The 22,782-nt window shown below is 37.3% G+C and overlaps 1 protein-coding gene across 2 annotated transcripts in view; it reads left to right on the forward strand.

The window, feature by feature from the left end:
* The window catches only part of abca3b (ATP-binding cassette, sub-family A (ABC1), member 3b), a 132,036-nt gene that overhangs the window by 68,545 nt on the left and 40,709 nt on the right, over positions 1–22,782 (forward strand). For both annotated transcript variants that reach the window (XM_028813842.2, XM_051934025.1), the window contains exons 7-12: positions 5,938–6,054; positions 9,314–9,434; positions 15,543–15,716; positions 15,837–16,018; positions 16,266–16,412; positions 17,138–17,267. In XM_028813842.2, the coding sequence (XP_028669675.1) occupies positions 5,938–6,054; positions 9,314–9,434; positions 15,543–15,716; positions 15,837–16,018; positions 16,266–16,412; positions 17,138–17,267 (871 nt within the window). The remainder of the gene's footprint in view (positions 1–5,937; positions 6,055–9,313; positions 9,435–15,542; positions 15,717–15,836; positions 16,019–16,265; positions 16,413–17,137; positions 17,268–22,782) is intronic.

The raw sequence follows: 22,782 nt of genomic DNA on the forward strand, positions 1-22,782 counted from the left end.
TTCCAATATTCAGCATTTTTAGATCGCTCCATTATTTTACACGTCTGTTGTTTTAGTTTAACGCTATTGTTTTCTCGATTGCTTCTGATACTAAATTCTACTAAACGAAAGCACTTTCAATAAACTTCCTTTGTCAGAACTCAGTTTGATTTTTTTTAAAAACACCACATCTTTTAGAAAATGTACTGTTTCTTTTTTGCTCCCAGTTGTGACAAAAGTCTTTTACCTTCATCTTCAAGATTTAATGACATTTGTTTGTATTAGTTTATACAGTTTTTGCTTTACTTAGGCAGCAAATTTGCAAATCAATGTGTAGGCTTGAGTACATTAGTTGTGTAATTTTACTTTTTATAATAAAATAGACCTCCTGATTCTCATAATTACAAAAGCTATAAAATTTCCAAGAGCAATAATATCAGGTGGTAAAGTAATCTCTGTGTGAATCAGTTTAAAAACAAATCTTAAATGTCACCAGTCTAGTTTGAGCATTTTAAAATGAATGCAGTTTGCATAAATTGAGTCTTTTTCATGCTCACTTTGTTAACTGTATTCATGTTCCATTTATATCATTAAAAAAATGACTTCTGCAAAATTTTTATTCATTTTACAGTGCATGTTTCTCCAGGTTACCTATCATCTGGTAGTGTAGTGCACAAGATAGGAATTCACACAGGATAGGACATTTTTTAGTTTCACTTTTCTTTACCATGTGGGTTATTTTCAGTTCAGTTTCCCTTTTCTCAGAGTTTATTATGAGCACACAAACTGAGAAATGTACAGTAACATAGATTTCATCCTTATCCATTATGGCATCACAGGGAGGCACCACTAGGTGCTTGGCAGGAACCAAGCCCTGTCAATGCAGAACTACTTTGCACACTCCTGTCTCACTCACACATACACTCACTCATTCATGGACAGTTTAGAATCACCACTTAAAGCTTGACCCCCTTTGAATGCGCTCCCTAGCTTTTCGTGAGAGTATTCTGTAGATGTAGTTAATTTAGTAATATTTTAGCAACAATACAAGTGGTTGGGATGTTGTCAGCATACAAATGCATATCTGACACATGGATTATGCAACACAAGTAAATTGACATTTTTTTCTTTAATATTTTGATATTTCTTGCTGTTTGTTCAGAATTAGAAGACATTTGCGTCAGGAATTTTATCATTGTTCTCTATAAAAACGTTAATTAAAATTTTAACTTCTCATCCAAATTTACAAACAGCATTGGGTAAGTAATAGATAAGTACATATTCTTCAGAAGTGGGAAGAAGACCCATACAGACAGTGAGGCATGAATTATATATTACTTTGGATAGTGCTTTCACATCTTGCAGTCCATGATAGGGTACAGCATGGTGTTGACCTTACTCTCACAGTGAACAGTAAGTCTTTTCGAAACCCCTTTATAAGAAGGACCATGATAAAAAAGCCATACAGGAGACACGAATCTTCTGTCTCAAACTCAAGTTTAAAGAGAGTTTCGGAAAGTAGGAGCTACAAGAATCAATGATTATTTGCTGAGAGTTGTGTAATAGGGATCTGCAGACTTAAGAGTGCCATTTCAAGAAGATATGAAATGTATGTTAGTATGTGGGCACCCCTCCAAATTACTGAGTTCAGGTATTTTAGCCGCACTCATTTTTAACAAGTATTTAAAATCAGCCATGCTGTATAACCATACAATCTCCATTGACAAACACTGTCAGTAAAATAGGTCATACTGAAGAAAGCAGTTTAAACACGGCACTGTCACAGGGTGCCACCTTTGCAACAAGTCAGTGCATGAAATTTATGCTGTGTCAGTTCTGCCCCTGTCAACTGTAACTGCTTTATTTGTGAAGTGGAAGATCTAAGAGCATAAATAGCTCAACCAAGAATTGGTAGATCATACAACGTCAGCAGAAGAACTGTCGTCAGAAGCTTCATGAAATGGGTTTCCATGGCTGAGCAGCTGCACACAAGCCTAAGATCACTTTACGCAATTAAAAGTATCCACTGGAGTAGTTTAAAGCATGCTCCCAATGCACTCATGAGCAGTGGAAGCATGTTCTGTGGAGTGATGAATCACACATGGCTATTTGGCAGTCTGATGGACGAATATGGGCTTGGCGGATGCCAATAGAACACACATTTCTGGACTGCATTATGCCTACTGTAAAGTTTTGTGAAGCAGAGATAATGGTCTGGGGCTGTTTTTCAGTGTCTGGGACAGGTCCCTTGTCTCCATTGATGGGTACTGTTAATGCTACAGCATACAAACGTATTTTATACAATTGTCCACTTCCAACTTTGTGGCAGCAGTTTGGCAAAGACCCTGTGGACCACCAGGGGGCGTACCAGCCACCCTACCCAACACAGACAGACGCAAGACACAAGTTCTGTCCAGCACACACGTTTTATTTCTTTTCTGAGTGGGCAACGCTTTCCCCCGTTCCCCACTCTCACAGCATGGTCAGTACAGCACCAAAACACAGTTCTTTCTTCCTTCTCTCTCTCTTTCTCTGCCTCCTCCACTCCTCTCCCAGCAAGCTTTGTCTACCTCCTCCCGACTCCAGGTGCTCCCAGATCATCTTCCGGTTGCACTTATGGGTATGGCAGAAGTGCTGCAACCCAGGGCTCAGAAATGTCCAGGCACCCCCTGGCGGTCACCATGGGCCCCAGCATGGTTGAGCTTCTAAGCTCCAAACCTGTGGCTCCACTGTAAGCCAAGGGAGTTGTCCTCTCCTGTTCTGTGGGAGGTATTGCCCTGAATATGCCATCTCCCCTGGTCCTTCCATTGCAGGGGCGTCCCAGCCAGGCAAGGGCCCCGGTCGTCCACCACAACCCTTTTTTGTTCCAGCATGTCTGTGCCCCTGTGCACAAAGCCATGTCCGTAAATAAAGACATGGTTTGACAAGTTTGGTGTGGAAGAGTGGCCTACACAGAGCCCTGACCTCAACCCTACTGAACACTTTTGGGTTGAATTGGAATGCTGATTGTGAGCCAGCTTTTCTTATTCAGCATCAGTACCAGATCTCACATATGCTTTTTTGGCTGAATGAGTGCAACTTCCCACAAGATACACTTCCTAGAAAGCGTTCCTAAAAGAGTAGAGACCCATGGTTTTAGAATTGGTTTTAGACAATATAATGTTAACTAGCAAAATACCCGCACTTCGCAGCGGAGAAGTAGTGTGTTAAAGAGGTTATGTAAACATATATATACATATACATATCTACATATACACATATCTACATATATATATATATATATATATATATATACTGTATATACACATATCAACATATATATACACATACATATACACACATACATACACACACACATACACATATATACATATACACATACATACATAGTGCGTTGTAACACGGGCTGTGATTGTTACATGGGAGGGACGACAAATCACAGCTTCCCACTTTCTAATCGGGCCTGTGATTGGTGCTTTGACTGATGCCCAGATCCCACAGTATCTCCTCTTAGGAGAGGCGTTAGGCAAGTGTAATTGAATAGCGGTGCTGCAAGTTTAGCTTTACACCTGTTTTTAAGACTTATTGACTGAAAGGGGCTTTCATGAAAAAAGTTAGGGCTTTGCTACAGGATACACCCTCCACAAGTTAAGGAAGTAAAAATAAAGGTATATATTTCTGTTTTATTTATTTAAACCTTTTAAGTTTGTATGCGGGCGGTATGGTCGCGCAGTGAAAGGTGCCAGTTAGGAGACCCGGGTTCGCTTCCCTGCGTGGAGTTTGAATGTTCTCCCCGTGTCTGTCTGGGTTTCCTCCGGGTACTCCGGTTTCCTCCCACAGTCCAAAGACATGCAGGTTAGGTGCATTGGCGATTCTAAATTGTCCGTGGTGTGTGGGTGTGTGTGCGCCCTGCGGTGGGCTGGCACCTTGCCCGGGGTTTGTTTCCTGCCTTGTGCCCTGTGTTGGCAGGGATATTTTTTTTTTTTGTTCTTTATTTCATCTTATACGATTTCTCGTATAAAATATGTTAGTTTTCGCATACCCCTTGGGGTCAGAGCACAGGGTCAGCCATTGTACAGCGCCCCTGGAGCAATTACAGGTTAAGGGTCTTGCTCAAGGGCCCAGCAGAGTAGGATCTCTTTTGGCAGTGACGGGGATTCGAACAGGCAACCTTCTGGATACCAGCGCAGATCCTTAGCCTCAGAGCCACCACGGCTCCTGTATTTAGGATATAGCAGGTTGGATAATGGATGGATAGACATTTGTATGCATAGCCCCATTTGCCCGTTTTCGTTTTTTTTCTTTCTTCAGTAATATTTCAGCAAACCCGGAGCTTGTCAGTTCAAATCCTGGTACTGACACCACTGTGTGACCCTGAGAAAGTCACTTCACCTGCCTGTGCTGCAAAAAACAAAAGTAATGTAACAAATTGTACCTCAGATGTTGCAAGTTGCTGGAATAAAGGCATAAGTCAAATAGATAAATATGTATTATACACATAGGAACTATTCATTTATTTTCAGTTAAGTCATCTGCAGCAAACCTTTATAAATGAGGGTTTCTCCTTTTTAGATAGTGCAGACTGTTTCTTCTTCATTGAGGTTTTCTCTTGGAGAGCTTTTTTCATTTCATTGAAAATTAAAGCAGCAGCTGCCAAAATATGTAGCTTTCTTATTAATTTTTCAACTTTGTGTAAAATAACTTTATAAAGTAACATAAAAGGTTTAAATACTGTTTATCCTTTTATACTAAAATATTACTAAAGAGATACAAAAAAAGTAAAATGCATATGTTGTTTTTCTTTAAGGAGATTAAATATTACTGAAGAAAGAAAAAAAAAAAAACTAAAACAGCCAAATGGGGCTATGCATACGAACTTAAAAGGTTTAAATAAAACAGAAATATACACCTTTATTTTTACTTCCTTAACTTGTGGAGGGTGTATCCTGTAGCGAAGCCCTAAGTTTTTTCGTTAAAGCCCGTTTCAGTCAATAAGTCTTAAAAAGAGGTGTAAAGTTATTGACAATAAGCTACGCAAACCCACCAAGACATGCAATCGTTTAAATCAAGGCGAAAAACACCATCTCATACTATTAGTTAACGATTAACACATTTCTGTATGTATTGTAAGCATACAATACAACTGATAATATGTTGCGCTTATTTATCTGGTGTACCGATATTTTTGCGCATTTAACGGCTGAAATCTAACGTGGTTTGTGCCCTTCAGAATGAAAACAGTTTGCATTTACCTTTTTAATAAAAGGCGAGCTTTTAAGCCTGAGAAATCACCCCGTAAATGCACACGTTTAATTGCACGTGTTAATATGTATGCTTACACAGTATTAAGACACTCAACAATTAACGTCATTTACCTTCGTTCCCGCGTTTGATAAAAGGCGAGCTTTTAAGCCTGAGAAATCACCCCGTAAATGCACACGTTTAATTGCACATGTGTTAATATGTATGCTTACACAGTATTAAAAGACACTCAACAATTAACTTCATTTACCTTCGTTCCCGCGTTTGAGTCGTGCTGTAAATCTCTTCCTTGTTTTCAGTTCACGTGATTACGTAGGAGGCGTGATGACGCGATACGTGACTCTGCCTCCTCCATTACAGTGTATGGATAAAAAAGAGGTTCCAGTTATGACCATTACGCGTAGAATTTCGAAATGAAACCTGCCTAACTTTTTGTAAGTAAGCTGCAAGGAATGAGCCTGCCAAATTTCAGCCTTCCACCTACACGGGAAGTTGGACAATTAGTGATGAGTCAGTCAGTCAGTCAGTCAGTGAGTGAGTGAGTCAGTGAGGGCTTTGCCTTTTATTAGTATAGATATGGTAATGGAATAGAGACTACCTATTGAACATGTCCTGGCAGAGTGAGATATATTTAAACTGAAGCCTTTTAGACTTGTGTAACAACAGTGTAACATTTTTTGCTATCTGTTTCCACAGGAGTATATGCGCATGATGGGGCTCAGCAACTGGTTACACTGGAGTGCCTGGTTTCTGATGTTCTTTATCTTTTTTCTCACCTCCATTTTCTTTGTCACCCTGCTGCTCTGCATTAAGGTAAGTTCAATAATTATGGAGCACTATGCATTGGCAATGAGTTACTGCTAGTGAGAATGCAGATTACAAAGGGACTAGAGGATGGCAATTAGTTGCAAGTTGTCCTTTGTTTCAGCTCCTTTTTTGTTTTTTTCCCTTTATTTGAAAAAATAACATTGCAACAGAATACAACTCAAACAGATAAGATTAACATGGTAAATACGACAGTACGCTTAAAAATCAATTAAAAAAAAAAAAAGAACTCAGCATTCACCCTCCCACCCAGAAAGAAAAAAGAGCAATATGAATAAAGAGCTCTATCTAAAATCCTTCCATATATATACAGTGCATCCAGTTAGTATTCACAGCGCATCACTTTTTCCACATTTTGTTATGTTACAGCCTTATTCCAAAATGGATTAAATTCATTTTTTTCCTCAGAATTCTACACACTACACCCCATAATGACAACGTGAAAAAAGTTTACTTGAGGTTTTTGCAAAATAATTAAAAATAAAAAAAACTGAGAAATCCCATGTACATAAGTATTCACAGCCTTTGCTCAATACTTTGTCGATGCACCTTTGGCAGCAATTACAGCCTCAAGTCTTTTTGAATATGATGCCACAAGCTTGGCAAACCTATCCTTGGCCAGTTTTGCCCATTCCTCTTTGCAGCACCTCTCAAGCTCCATCAGATTAGATGGGAAGCGTCGGTGCACAGCCATTTTAAGATCTCTCCAGAGATGTTCAATTGGATTCAAGTCTGGGCTCTGGCTGGGCCACTCAAGGACATTCACAGAATTGTCCTGAAGCCACTCCTTTGATATCTTGGCTGTGTGCTTAGGGTCGTTGTCCTGCTGAAAGATGAACCATCGCCCCAGTCTGAGGTCAAGAGCGCTCTGAAGCAGGTTTTCATCCAAGATGTCTCTGTACATTGCTGCAGTCATCTTTCCCTTTATTCTGACTAGTCTCCCAGTCCCTGCCGCTGAAAAACATCCCCACAACATGATGCTGCCACCACCATGCTTCACTGTAGGGATGGTGCCAGGTTTCCCCCAAATGTGACGCCTGGCATTCACACCAAAGAGTTCAATCTTTGTCTCATCAGACCGGAGAATTTTCTTTCTCATGGTCTGAGAGTCCTTCAGGTGCCTTTTTGCAAACTCCAGGTGGGCTGCCATGTGCCTTTTACTAAGGAGTGGCTTCCGTCTGGCCACTCTACCATACAGGCCTGATTGGTGGATTGCTGCAGAGATGGTTGTCCTTCTGGAAGGTTCTCCTCTCTCCACAGAGGACCTCTGGAGCTGTGACAGAGTGTCCATCGGGTTCTTGGTCACCTCCCTGATTAAGGCCCTTCTCCCCCGATCGCTCAGTTTAGGTGGCCGGCAAGCTCTAGGAAGAGTCCTGGTGGTTTCGAACTTCTTCCACTTACGGATGATGGAGGCCACTGTGCTCATTGGGACCTTCAAAGCAGCAGACATTTTTCTGTAACCTTCCCCAGATAAGTGCCTCGAGACAGTCCTGTCTCAGAGGTCTACAGACAATTCCTTTGACTTCATGCTTGGTTTGTGCTCTGACATGAACTGTCAACTGTGGGACCTTATATAGACAGGTGTGTGCCTTTCCAAATCATGTCCAGTCAACTGAATTTACCACAGGTGGACTCCAATTAAGTTGCAGAAACATCTCAAGGATGATCAGGGGAAACAGGATGCACCTGAGCTCAATTTCAAGCTTCACGGTAAAGGCTGTGAATACTTATGTACATGTGCTTTCTCAATTTTTTTATTTTTAATAAATCTGCAAAAACCTTCAGTAAACTTTTTTCACGTTGTCATTATGGGGTGTTGTGTGTAGAATTCTGAGGAAAAAAATGAATTTAATCCATTTTGGAATAAGGCTGTAACATAACAAAATGTGGAAAAAGTGATGCGCTGTGAATACTTTCCAGATGCACTATATAAGTCTTGTGAAGACTTACAGAAAACATTTGACCTCTGTCATTTCCAACAAAGAGTATATAACAAAGTTTTGAGGTGAAGTTTTGTTATTGACCAAATACTTATTTTCCACCATAATTTGCAAATAAATTCTTCAAAAATCAGACAATGTGATTTTCTGGATTTTTTTTTCTCATTTTGTCTCTCATAGTTGAGATATACGTATAAATGAAAATTGCAGGCGCCTCTCATCTTTTTAAGTGGGAGAACTTGCACAATTGGTGGCTGACTAAATACTTTTTTGCCGCACTGTATAATAAATATATATGATAAAAAAGTGAGTAGAGTAAGACACTTAAATGTAGGCCGTGCATGCAAATTTTAGGATTGTATTAATGAGTTGATACCACATTTTAAAGTTTTGAACAGATCCTTTTAAAAAGAAACTGAGGTTTTGCCCCTTGACATAATACAGTATACTGTTTTTCCACTGCATTAAAGATGGTGGATTGTGATTCTTTCAGTTGAGCACAATAAATGTAAATTGTAGTAGTGTGTTATAGGTATTAGCAACCCAATGTCTGAGAGAGCACTTTAATTCCATCTGGTAGTACTCCATTTTTCTTTAACAACACTTTGGGAGTAGGTTTAAATCTAGGGCTATATAAGAAATATGAACATTTTTTTCACAGAATGAAGTACTGCCAGTAGGGCATTTACAAAACATAATGTGTAGTGAAGCAGCTGCTGAAATGTAATGATCAGAGTTGGATCTTGGTGTAAATTTTAGACAACTTTAAATGAGATATACTGTATGTGATAAAAAATATTTATTGTTTAATTATGGAACACTTGGCACTTGTTATACTAGAATGTATTCTATGAATGGGTGAGTTCCATTGTTTTTTTCTTCAAAAAGTTTAATTCCCATCATTCCCCAGGACCATTAAATGGTAAATTCCTTGAACGCTATTTTGAAGCTATAAAGACTAATCAGTATCACCTCAAGTAAAAAATGTCTGTGAGAGGTGAATGACAATGGGTAGATTGCTTTTAACAAAGTTTCTAATTCATAAGTACGAAAATGAAAAGTGTCTATTCAGTTTCAATCACAATTGTTCAAAATATATAAATGCATTATCAATATAGTGTCCCGTACATGTTGCAGACCCAAGTATTTTCTGTAGGCTGAATACTGAACAGGTTATAGAAGGTTGAAGAAAGTGATTATAAAAAATGTAGAAGCAACAACTCCTTTTTCTGTACACTTACACTAACTTTGAAAATGCTTTCTAACTCTGCCCCTTCATTATGTACTTGTGTCTATGCTTGTTTTAGGTCAGCCCTAATGGTTCTGTACTGACCAAAAGTGACCCCACCCTGATCTTCGCTTTCCTCTTGACATTTGCAGTTTCTACCATCACATTCAGCTTTATGGTGAGCGCATTCTTCTCAAGAGGTAAGTGTCAAAGTGGAGGGGGATGCTGCTAGCTTTGTAAAGCTCTGCCATTGTATTATTAATGTGTAGTTCATTCTGTTCACAGAGCTGTAACCTGTTACAACAGAATGTTCAGTTTCTGTTTTCATATCCTTAACAATACATGAACAGCAAAACTCTTGCAACTAGAACATTTTTAGCTTGCTAATTAATTGAGAAATGTGTTACATGTTCCTCAGATCTCAATAAGCGTAATAATGTTATTTAGGAAAGTTAAATCTCAAAACACAGGACTTGAGTAGAAATTGTATGGATATTCTTTCAGATAGATATGGCTTGGATGGATTATTCAAAACTAAAAAGAATGACTTTTTTTTATCAGATTATCCACATCATTCAAAGTGGCATTTAAGCAGACTTCAAATCTTTCTTCACATCTCTGAAAAAAACAGGAAACCAGAGTCTTTCAAATTGATCTGATTGATTGATTGATTAATTGATTACATTTTGGACCAAAACAATGTTCTAAAAATTTCAGAACTACATGCAAAGTAAGCATTGCAGTTTTAATGAGAGAACTGACACATTCTTTCTGTAACCAAGCCTTTAAAATACGGCACAAAAGATATGATGGCAAACCGTAAACACTCATTCAAGTGGTCGTTGGTGAGCCTTCTGCGGTATGAGTTTTTTTTTTTTTTTTTATCATATTCATAGTTGAAAATGCTGATTCACAGCAAAATGTCAAGGTAAACATGGTAAGAATTTGAAGGGCCAGTTTTTGCAGGAGGAGAACATTTGTTGCAGTACAGTAACATTCTTTGTCCAGAAAGTAATAGGGTCACAGTGAGCTTCCTTCAGGTTTGGGTTTTGATCTTTCAAGTGTTTCACCAATCCCTTCTCTTACCTGTCATGGATGGTGCTCCATCAGCACCTATTGACACCACATGCTTCAGGTCAATTTCTCTCTCTCCCTCAGCATTCGCATTACTTTTTTTCAGATGTAAGTTCAGTTTTCAGACGTGTAAGGCACCCTCACAACACTCTGCCTTTTCTTCAACTACTATTAGTTTAGCATCAGAGAAGGGTTTCTTATGCTTGCTTAAGACCCATGTAACTCTTACTCTTACTTCATTACTCGCTTTTACTGAGTCTTTCTCTTAATAATTATTCTGCATGTAGCTTCATATGATGACTTCAGCTGGTTTAATTCTGTTGCTTTTTTCTTAGTTTAATGGTGATAGTTCTCCTCAAAAAATTTGTGTTTTATGTTAAAGTGGTGCTTCACATTGCTACTGTTTACAATGGGAGCTGTATAATGACAAATAAGCACATTGGTTTTGTATGTTATTTTGGAAGAATAAAGGTGTTCTTTTCTGTCCACTCATCCTTAAATGCGCTGTTTTCATTGTCAACTTTCGTTTTCTTTGCGCTAAACATTATTGAGCACACCATTTTTACTTTTTTTCTATAAGTATTAACTGTAGTCAATTTGCTGAAAATATTCTCACTACAGCCTGCTGACAGCAAAGTTGGATGTTTATGGCAGAGCTTGCTAAAGCTGTATAAAATGGCAGGCGGAGGTCTCACACAGCGGTCATCAAGTTCACATGCAGTGCATTGCATCTTCTTTGATTGAACCAGATACAAGAGCACCAGTAAAGAATGCTTTGAAGTCATCTTACACAGCGCTACATTTTTTCTGTGTGCTGACAGCAAATAATGTAAATAACTGATTTTTGTTTTATTCATATTCTGGATTAAATTGTGCTTTTAGATCAGAGTCTGTCTATTGAGTACCGCTATACTAGAGAAAAAACATTTATTTTAGTTTCTGTGTTACTTCTGAAAAAAATCGGTCAGTTCTCTGAAAAATGCCTAGCACTGGACCATCTCAAGTGGAACACTCAAACTTGGAGAGGCATCAGTTTTGAAAACTTTTTAATTGTTCAACAATGCTAAGAATCATATACATTTTAGAATGTGGCAAAAATGGATCATTTGATCCAGTACAGTAAGTTAATTCATACAGTCATGGCCGAAATTATAGGCACCCCTGGAATTTTCCCAGAAAATGCACCATTCCTCCCAGAAAATTGTTGCAATTACAAATGTTTTGGTATACGCATGTTTATTTCCTTTATGTGCATTGGAACAACACAAAAAAACAGAAAAAAAGCCAAATCTGACATCATGTCACACAGAACTCCAAAAATGTTGTTCCAACGCACATAAAGGAAATAAACATGCGTATACCAAAACATTTGTAATTGCAACAATTTTCTGGGAGGAATGGTGCATTTTCTGGGAAAATTCCAGGGGTGCCGATAATTTCGGCCATGACTGTATTTACCTGACATATGTCCAAAATCAGTTTAAAGGTCATCTTTTTAACTATGTGCCAGAAACGTCTCAGAATTGCTTTCAGACAAATTTTCATTAAAATGAATAATGTTAACAAATATACCCAAAAAACTATAAAAACAAGAAGTTAGCAGAAGAGAACGTTAACAAAAAGCAGGTTGTGTTAGTGCAGTTTGTTGTTTAATATAGCCTGAAAGTACAGTGCTGTGAAAAATGATTTGCATTCTTCCTAACAAAATCCCTACTTTTGAATGGCATCAGACCGTTAGACAAAATGTAATATTAGAGAAAGTGAACCTCAGTGAACACACAATACTGTTTTAAATCACTGCTTTCTTTATTCAAGAAATAAAACTATCCAACACCCTTATCACCAATGTGAAAAAGTAAAAATAACAAGTATTAAAAAAAAAGTATTAAACATAATGTCAGATAATTTTCAGCTTGTCAATGTAATAATATTTACATGATTCATATATACAAGCCCATCTGTTGGAGGAAATGTACATGTTCTTCCAGTTAAAAATAAAAAATAATAAAGTTACCAACTGCAACACACTGCAACTGAATTTTAAAATATTTCATGGTTTGATGGAAAAGTGTTCATACATACCTTCTAAATAGAGAGAATGTCTGTTTCCTTGCACAGTTTAAAATTTAACTTTAAACTTCTGCTCCTATTGAGCTTGTTAAGACAAAGCTGGCTGATGAATACAAAGGACTATTTAATCCTGAATTACTCTTATTTTAAGTAAATGTTTTTCCCAGGCTGCAAGAAATACATTTACATATACATGATTACACCATTTTAACTAGCAAGAAATTGAATAATTAATAATACAGCTTCTTCCAGGTTTCTAAAACAAGGACTCACACAGAAATGTTAATGTAATTTTATTTTGGGTTCCTACACTTTAAAAAAAGGTTATTTTCCAGCTGACTTTACAGTGAGCTAAACACCCTACATGGAAGGTCTTTAACAAGTCTTTTAAAACTTTCTTCTTCTTGTTCTTCTTTCTTTTGGCTTCTCCCGTTAATAATCATAAAAGAAAACCCCTCGAGGCAAAAGAACTAATAAGAATGTAAAAACACGATTTTTTTTAGTATAGGGACTAATACAGTCCTTTCAAAACAGTTTGGAGCATTACACTATAACAGTGACAAATTGAAAAGGTTGGTAAAAACAGGTGCTAGTTGGTTTGCACCAGTTTTAAGAAATGAAACAAAGATCTTTGCAGAGCAGTCACCTCATTCACTTAATGACATTACTTGTGTTAGACTGCAAAAGCTGTAGTACCTAAAAACCCCTGGAAGGATAGTAAAATTGACACATGGGCTGTGTGAAAGGTTTTAATGGATGCAAAAGTCAGTGACAACTTTAATGTAATGTAAAAATCGTTTCAGTTTAGTTATAAGGTTAGTTGAATCCTTCAGGATATCCCAGTTAAGGGAATCTTATTAATACAGAACCTGTTACCCTGTGTGCAACTAGTTTTTTTAGATGTATTATTTTAATCTATATCTGAAAAATTATAAAAGTAATGTCAATATTTTGATTAGTTTTTAATAAGTGTGGCTGTGCAATGGAAAATGATTGGTACAACTTCTGCTTCCATACTGTAAAAATACATCTATTACTTATATACTGTTATGTAACAAGACATTAACAAAGACTTATTTTGGTCTTAATAACACTTATAAAGCACCACTAGAGTGGTTGTTCATTTCTACAATATGGCCTGCTAAAATTACTTCACTTTGGAATGGTCAGAGGTGTCTCAATGAGACATATTTCTCTTGATATATCATGCATCAGTTTAAGATCTGCAAATCCTTTATATTCACAAGTAATTTTACCAGCATATTAAAGGCTGTTAATTTGCCACACTGCATAGAGGTTAATAACCACTTTATTGATGCTTTGTAAGTTTTACTAAAAGTTAACTGTTGTTAAAGTATTACTACATAAAAATAAATGGGTTTTATAGATATTTTTTGCACTACTTAAACTAAAGTGTTAACACCATATTTGATCATGCAGTAGAAGTCATCCAGAATTTCATAACATTCTGAAAATATGGTTTATTGGCATCACCTTGTTAATGATGCCTTGAAGTCATACAAGGGGTTCCATTTATGGTCTTTGGTTGTAGAGAAAAGCCAAGCAAAATGACACCTTTTATTGGTTAACTAAAAAGATTACAAAATGCATGCTTTCGAGGCAACTCAGGCCCCTTCTTCAGGCAAGATGTAATCTTTGGTCTTTTGGTCTTTGGTTGATAAAAATGAACAACAATATTAGTTGATACTCGGTAAGTAAGGACAAATGCACAGATGAAAACAGCATTTGAAGACCAAACTAAGTGAACTGTGTCTCAACCCTGCATAAGAACAGAACACTTAGTGATGACTTTTATCATAAAAAGTTCAAGTGCATAGTACAGCTGATGTGCAACTAGGTTAAGCGAATTCCTCAAAGTTGAACATTGTGGTTTGAATCTTCAGCTTTAGTTGTTAAACTACACTACCTGCTTGTTAAACAGCAAACAGCAAGCCACGATGGTTGCATGCTTTTATTTGTATGCCAGCTTGTTGTGTTTTTGTTTTTTGGTATGCGTCATATACCTCTCAGCTCCACAAGACTATGTCCAAATTCTGGCCCAGCCACTGATTACATGGAGTGTGCACATTCCTCCTGTCCTCATTTGTATGTTTTTGCTTGAGAATGTCCTTTCCTTCTTAAATATGTCTTAATTTTTAGTCTTTGCCGTTCACTTACAGATTAAGTATTGTCTGAGGGTGTAGGCTTACATATCCAACTTCCCTAGTGCTTTGAGAAGTAAAAATTTATAGTATACTGTCATTCATATTTATTATTATTTATTATTTCCCATTTTTAGTATTAAAACCTGTTGAAAAACACTTCAGACAAACAGAAAATGGCTTTTAATATATTTAAGAGAGATGATGGGGATAAAGACCCAGATGATGAGTATAACCACTTTTAGAGCAGATCTTCTGGGTCAGAGGTGGTGTGGTTATATTAGGGCAGACTCAGCCTCTTCGTCTGATAAGCACACCTTCTGAGTTATTAGAATTGTATTGTTTTTATTTTGTGGCTCAGTGGTGCACAAAAAAACGTACCAAATTTTTGTTCTTTTTAAGCATTCTTTGTTATAGATGTGGAACAAGAGTAGAATTGTCTCCAGAGTAGCTTAAAAGTGTAAAACACTGTTTTATCATTCTTTAAGAATACAAAGACACCATTGGCATTTTAGCCTTATTCAAAAAAGTTCAGTGTAGTCATTTTCAGAATTTCTTCCTCATATGGGGGAAAGATGGTTGTGATCGGCATCTGCAACGTTTTGCAATGCAGAATTTGGGACTTTTAAAGACTTAATCTAATGTGAGAGCCAAGTTGATCCAGTACAGACTCAGCCAGATTTTTAGTACAGTGTTGCACTGAAAATGCAGCCTGAAAAGGGAGACAGGGACCTTTGTATACTTGCTGAACAAAGAAACCCTCTGTGGCAGGCTCAGCCTGGTCCAACAAAACATCTGCATTAACATGTTGTTAATCAGGACAATACTGCAACATTTTAATAAGGACTAAAATGGGAAAGTAATCTTAAGAGGGATCCTCTAGAGTTCTTCCACACCTGGCCAAGCACATACAGTACAGTATAAAGGTCGAGTTAAACCCTGTCTCTGCTATATTTATATTTGTTTATTCTAGTAATTGATTCAGTTTTGTTTTCTCTACAGCAAACGTGGCAGCAGCAGCAGGAGGATTCCTTTACTTTTTCTCCTACATCCCATACTTTTTTATTTCCCCTCGATATGACTGTCTCTCTCATGCACAGAAGGTGTCCTCATGCCTCATTTCTAATGTGGGAATGGCGATGGGTGCCCAGCTAATAGGCATGTTTGAGGGCAAAGGTATGTGGATGAGCCAAACTTTGGTGCTAAATCTGCTGAATTAAACATGCATCTCCAGTCTATTACAAGGCATGAGTTGTTATGACAACATTTTGCAACCTAATGTTATGTTTGTCACAGGTACAGGGGTCCAGTGGAATAACCTGTTTGAACCCTTGAATGTGGGTGACAATTTCTCAATGGCGCAAGTCATGGGAATGCTGCTGCTTGACTCTGTGATATATGGGCTTGTAGCCTGGTATGTGGAAGCAGTGTTCCCGGGCGAGTATGGTGTGCCTTTACCCTGGTACTTCTTTATACTGGTAGGTGCATCCATCATAGCTTTGTAGCTGTCTTCATGTGAAAGAAAGTGGCATGTAAGAGATTAAATAAGAAATGATTGAATGCAAAAATACAACATGCATCTTAAGTCAAAGATTTTTTTTTACTGCTTATTAATTAATTGCTGTTATTGCTGCTACTAAACCTGGCTTAAATCTACATTTCTGTTTGTAATGTTAAAACATTCCTACGCTGCTGTTAGTTCACCGATGCATTTATTCAAAACAGCCTTCATACTGGTGTAACAGTCCACGTCTGGCCTATGTGAAAGAAAAGGAGGAAGAGGAGGATGCAGAGAAGACACTGAAGAGTGAGTTCATTGAAGAGGAGCCTGCTGGATTGGTCTCAGGAATCAAGATTAAGCATCTTGCAAAGGTACAAGGTGCAAAACATGCCTATAACATATGATCACTGGTTCTCCACCTAATTAAGAGTCAACTTAAACTTTAACAAATTAATAAATATACTTTTGTTTTTTACATCTCCCAATTCATAGAAAATAAACATTACATTCTCACATGTGTTTATTTAAAAGAGTTCTGTACCCATTAGTACATTATGCCCTGAATGCCTGCATTTTGTAATTTTGGTAATTAGTCTCCCATTAAAAACCTTATCAAATACTTTTTATAAGTGAAGGTCATATCTCATGCTCTACTGCTATCAAGTGTTTTTGTAGCTGCCTCATAAAATGTTTGCATAATTAGTAAAACATTATCTCCTTTGTCTTGACTTGTAGACGCTGGCTGTTAAAACACCAGTATTTGATAGCTGCCTTCACAACCTGCAATTTATAATTAGTTTCTTTATTTAATTAAACTGACAAGTCTGCAGGATTTTTTTTTAAATAACAGTACAATTTTAGCTAGCATCTAGTTTTTCAGAAGTTTTCCCAGTTTGTAGTGCCATGGTACTGTATGTAAAAGGTTTATTTCCTTGTAGTACTGGGTTACCTGGATAATGTATTTTTGATATCTGTGCCCTGCTGATCATAATTTGCTGCCTCTGAAACAGTAGTTGGCAACTTCTTTCAGCACCCACCTGCCCTGTTGACGTAGACTTTCATTGTATTACAACTCTTCATTTCTTCTGTTTGGCAGGTTTTCAAAGTGGGCTCTGTGAATCGTGAGGCCGTGAAGGATCTCACCTTAAACATGTATGAAGGCCAAATCACTGTCTTGCTGGGTCATAATGGAGCTGGAAAGACTACTACGTTGTCAGTCCTAACAGGTATAAAAGCTAGTTTATTTAACACTATTTAACACTAACACGGTACCATTTCTGCACTCGAATTCCCATGCAACCCTGTGGGTGTCCTAATTAGGATCAGCCTAGAGTTACTTTGTCACCTTCTCTGTGTGGAGTTATAAAGTGCTCCTGGTATCCACCCTTATCCAGTCCATCCATCATTCCTTAATCCCAGATTACAATGCATTCTGGTCATGCTGTGTCCCCACTCTCACAATCCTTCTATTATGGCTTCCCAGCCGGGAAAGATATCAGTCTCCATCCTGGCCAGGATGCCCATTCCTCCTTCATGGCACTTACACTCCCTTAATGTTTACCCTTGTTCATGTAATAGTGTTACAAAAATTTAAATACATTTCCCAGCCTTTCTTCTTTATAGCCATGCACTTGAGACTAACAAGTCTCTGAGGTCTTAGTTATACCTAGAGGCAGGAGAGATGACAAAAATTTTGATAATGGTATTTGCAGATATTGTTATAATACCCAATACATATCTTAATACTGTACTTTAATTATTGCATTTCTTGGACCACATTACGTTAAAAGTTAACGAATGGCCACAGCCTACAGAGAAAAACAAGAAATCCCCATTTGAAAAAGGTTATCAAAAAAGCCAAGAAAGGAACTCTGTCAGTAAGGAAATTATTAGAAAATTGAAGAGAAACATTCTTTTATGGTCATCTCAGTGGCTAGATCTACCATTGATGCTGGTGATGTAGGTGTGTGAACTGGGCGCCTGTTAATAAAATGGCCTTACCATATATGAGAAAAAATTCCTAATACCAAGAAATATCTACATTTTCACCTATGGTACTGTCAGGCACAGACAGTAATCAGCTATACAATGCACACTCCAAATGCACTTTGATCCTCATGATTATAAACCACCCAATCAGAAAATTAAAAAAAAAAAAAGTAAACTTTTCAAAATAAAAATTTGAGTCCTGGTTTTATAAGATATAATCTTTTATAAGATTGTATATTTGATGTGTTACCATGCCACCAAAAGACAACCGTCAAAATGAATGGTAATTCAAAACTAGAGCTCAGTGGTGCAATGAAAAAAGTTAGTTTTTTGAAAACTTTTACCAGACATTGGCAGCTTAATTAAAAAAAAAAAAAAGTTTTTAATAAGACTTAAATACTGCAGTTGAGATGAACTTAACTAACCTAACAAATAGTCGGGAAAGAACTAAACTCACTGCTTCTGCCAGTATTAGCAGTAGTGCAGTGCAGTTTAGATCTGCGGGATCCTAAAAAACAGATGTAGATCTGAACAATAATGTGAAAGACAACAAAGCCCATAGAAGGGGGATAAGATGCATCAAACAAAGCCAAACCTGAACAAATGACCCCCTTTATCATCTTTTATTGTAATATGGTTCAAATATACAAACCAATACCACTAAGTTACATATCACCTTCTTGCCTTTTAAAAATGTTTAATTGATGTTTGTTAACTGTGCTATCAAAAGAAACCTGATTTAAAGCAGATGTCCTGTTGCATTAATCAATTAGTTGGTTGCACCCAATTTGGCATTAGTAAGTAGTCTTCTTAGCATTAACCCTAAGTGTGATTTGGGTTTGAAATTTTACAGTTAACCACGAGTCACACTCGGGGTGATGTTTATCAATCTGTTTTAAATTTTAAAATCTGAATAGCATGCAGAACAGTGTTCTGCAGCCATGTAGTGAATGAAATAACATCATGCTGCAGCAAAACAGAATCATGAATATTTCTATACGTTTTGCCAATCTAAGGTAACTCATCAATATTCGAGAGTGAGGCAGAACCTCCAACTAAAAACATAATGACAAACGAAAAGCCATAAAGGCACAGGGAACAAACTGAAATTGAACCATTGCTCAAGTCGACGATAGTGATGACGATTTGAAATAGTCATCAGACATTGATACAGAAAGTGAAACTGATACATGAATACAGTACTGTATGGCCGAACTGCCGTAACATGCCTGGTGAATCTGGTCACGTGAAGCTTCAGCCTGGTACGACAGTAGCTGTGTGACAAAAAGGCAAAATTATTGCAATCGAGTGCAAGGACAAGCAAGACACAAGTCCCCTAAGCACTGTTCACAATGTAGCAATTCTCAATATTCATGTCACGGGAAATGTGGAAGTCATAAAGCTTTCCACTGTAGTAGCCTGCAATAACAGAAGAGGTGTGTTGACTACATGGATCAGGCACTGACATTCTACCCTCTTGTGTGTAAGCAACAGAAACAATATTATAAGAAAAGTATGCAAAGGGCCATGCTTCTGCTGTGCCAATTGCAACGTCGAACTGTGCGTTTTTCATCGTTTCAAATCATATCACAAGAATGATATGTGCTAAATCTGCATCAGTATGACAGTGGACAGTAGACATACCTTTTCTACACTTATTATGTTGACATTTTGGTATTTACATATATCAGTGTTACACGTAATAACATTTTTTCTTGTTGAAAAAAATGTTCAAGTCTTTAGCTTGTTTTTGCTGAGGTAAATATAATGCCAAGGAGGCTGCCAAACAAAAAAAGAAGATGAAGCTGACCAATATAAAGTTTTGGATTTTTATTCTACCTCAGTCTCTATAACTGAATTTATCGTAGACATGCATGTTGCTCATAATGTCTTGAGTATGTGCCTGTCCCATGGGGGAATAAGCTGGGGGAATGGGGCAGATGGACACGCTTTCTGGGGTGTCTTGTAAATTAATAAATTATTAGCCTATCAGCTTGTCAACACCTTATGCCTTACTTTGATGAACTCCATCCCCAGTGCTAAACGTATTTTGTGGAATACAAAAGTATTTTTGTGCAGGTTTGCTGACCATTGGAGACTTAAGTGGATGAATTTCCACTGTGCTAGCGGGTTTGTATCACTGTGTACACTAGGCAGCTGACATGAAGAGATTGATCAATCTGTTAAGAGCAGTCTGACATGGCGCCTGGTTATAATGAGTAGGAGGATTTGCAGGAATCAATACAGTAGATTTAAAATATCTTTTGCCTTAGCAGAAAAATAAAGGTCATGAAATAGTCCAAAGTTATATCCTGAAATTCTTGTAAACAACAGGTTGCTCAAGAAATTGTTTCCTCTGAGTAGAATTTTTTTTCTTTAAGCAAAGGTGAATGAACACCATAACTGAAACTGTAGGTTTTATTAAATAGCAGTTATAATGTGCTTATATATGTCCAGCAATAGCAGGAGATTGTTAGCAGCTGCTGAAATGTAGTGTAACATTAATTGTACCCAATGAACCAAAATATTGATTAAATGTGGTAAACAAGTTTAATACAGGTTAGCATCAAAAACTCAAAAAATTAAAAGATGATGGTAGTACCTTCTTTAATTTCACTCTTTCTGGCTGTCACTAATGGTTCATCAAGTATCCATGAAAACCCAAAAATCTTGTTTTCTTTTTTTAATTGACAAATGTGCTTTTATCAGTCAATAGCTGGAATGTTCTTATACTGTATGTTATTTACACTAAATGGTGATACCCACAATATTCTTAGAAAGGAATTGGCATTTAACACACACACTTGGTTGCACATTCTGGTTACTCCCATGCCTTTTAAGCTTGACTGTTATAATTTGCCACACTAAGGTTCAGAAGTATTTTTTGAAAGTACAGTTCAGCCAAAAAATATTTGTACACTGTGAACAAATGGTCAGAAATGGAAATGAAATTGAGGATATTGAAGAACAAACTTTAAAAACTGTCTAAAATGTTACAATTACCTGTTTGTTGTGTAAAGAAGGAAGCAAGAAAAACATTTATTCAAAACATATTCTGGTGTTTTCTAGTTATGCAATTTATTGCATTCAAACAATTATTTGTACACCTGGCCCTTTGTAGAGTTGGATGAATCTGCCACAATGGGAGGAGCTCCCATTGACAACTATGATCATTTAACACAACACATGACAGCAGGTGTTCCAAATAGGCAGGTAATTGTGTGCCCTTACTATTTACCTGTAGCTTTGGTGGTCATTCTTCACACAAGCATTTGTAGGGTTAGTTGAGTTTCCCAGCATGGCTAAAACTGCCGAAATACCCAATGCACTGACGGAAAGAATCATAAAATTACACAATCAGAGTCATTCTGTTTGAAAAATTGCCATCAGACTTGATTTGAGGCACGCTACCGGGTAGTACATCAAGAGGGAGAAAAAGAAAGACCAGTTCAAGGACAGACAGGTACATCAAAGAACTTGCCATGAAAAACCAAAAGTTGTCTGCTCCACAAATTGCAAAGCAAGTCAAGGATGCTACTGGAATTCATGTTTGCACACAAACGATAAAAAAAACTGCTGAATAAATGTGAGCTTCACGGAAGGGTTCCTTGTAAGAAGCCATTTATAAATAACAAGAACAAACAGAAACTTCTTAAATATTCCATAGAACATCTTGACAAGCCTTTCTGCTTCTGGAAATCAATTTTATGGTCTGATGAATCCAAATTCAACATGTATGGATCAGACGGTGGTCAGAGAATGTGGTGCAACTCGAAGGAGGAGTATGGTCTCCAGCACCTAAATCCAACCGTCAAGCATGGTGGTGGGAGTGTGTTGGATTGGAGTTGCACGGCAGCTTCCAGCATTGTCAATGTGCATTTTATTAAAGGCATCATGAATTCCCATCTGCTGCCAAAATGCTTGGATGTCGCTACATTTCTAGCAACGTAACGACCCCAAACACACTGAAAACATTATGAAATCCTTCCTCACCAGAAAAAAGGTGAACTTGCTTCAGTGGCCCCCACAAAGTTCAGATCTCAATCCTATTGAGCACTTCTGGGATGAGATGAAAAAGAAATGCCCAGCAGCCCCTCCAAACAACAAGCAGAATTTGAAAGACATGCTCCAGTGCACATGGTACAGCCTTGACCTAGCCATTTGCAAAACCCTTGTTGAAAGCCACTGTTACTGCTGCCAAGGAGGGTCCAGCAGGACTTGGAGAAACCTCCAATGGCCAGGTGTACAAATAATTGTTTGAAGTCAATAAATTTACATAATTTGAAAACACTTCTAGAATATGTTTTGAATAAAGGTTTTTATTTCTTTACATAACACAGTTTTTAAAGTTTGTTCTTCAATATCCTCAATTTCATTTCCATTTCTGTCCATTTTTTCACAGTGTACAAATAATTTTTGGCTGCACTATAAAAATCTCCATACATCTTTTGTCTTGCCTGATTCTCCACTTCAGGGTCATAGGAAGATAGTTGTCTCTATTGACAGCATCAGTTGCACTGCCAGAACCAACTCTAGTTGGGTCATTGGTCACTTGTATTAAGCCAATTTTTAACTTACCACATAAGTCACTTCCCCATAAATCTGAACTTAGGTAATTAATATGTAGTGTATTCGTTAATTGAAAAAGACATTGAAACTCACAAGAAAGTCATTTTTCTAAATACATTTCCATGCCCCTTGACCACTAAGACATTTGTTTTGAATATATTGCTAAATTTACCATACACAATA

This window comes from Erpetoichthys calabaricus, chromosome 11 (genome assembly GCF_900747795.2).
Source record: "Erpetoichthys calabaricus chromosome 11, fErpCal1.3, whole genome shotgun sequence".
In the NCBI taxonomy this organism is placed as follows: Eukaryota; Metazoa; Chordata; class Cladistia; order Polypteriformes; family Polypteridae; genus Erpetoichthys; species Erpetoichthys calabaricus.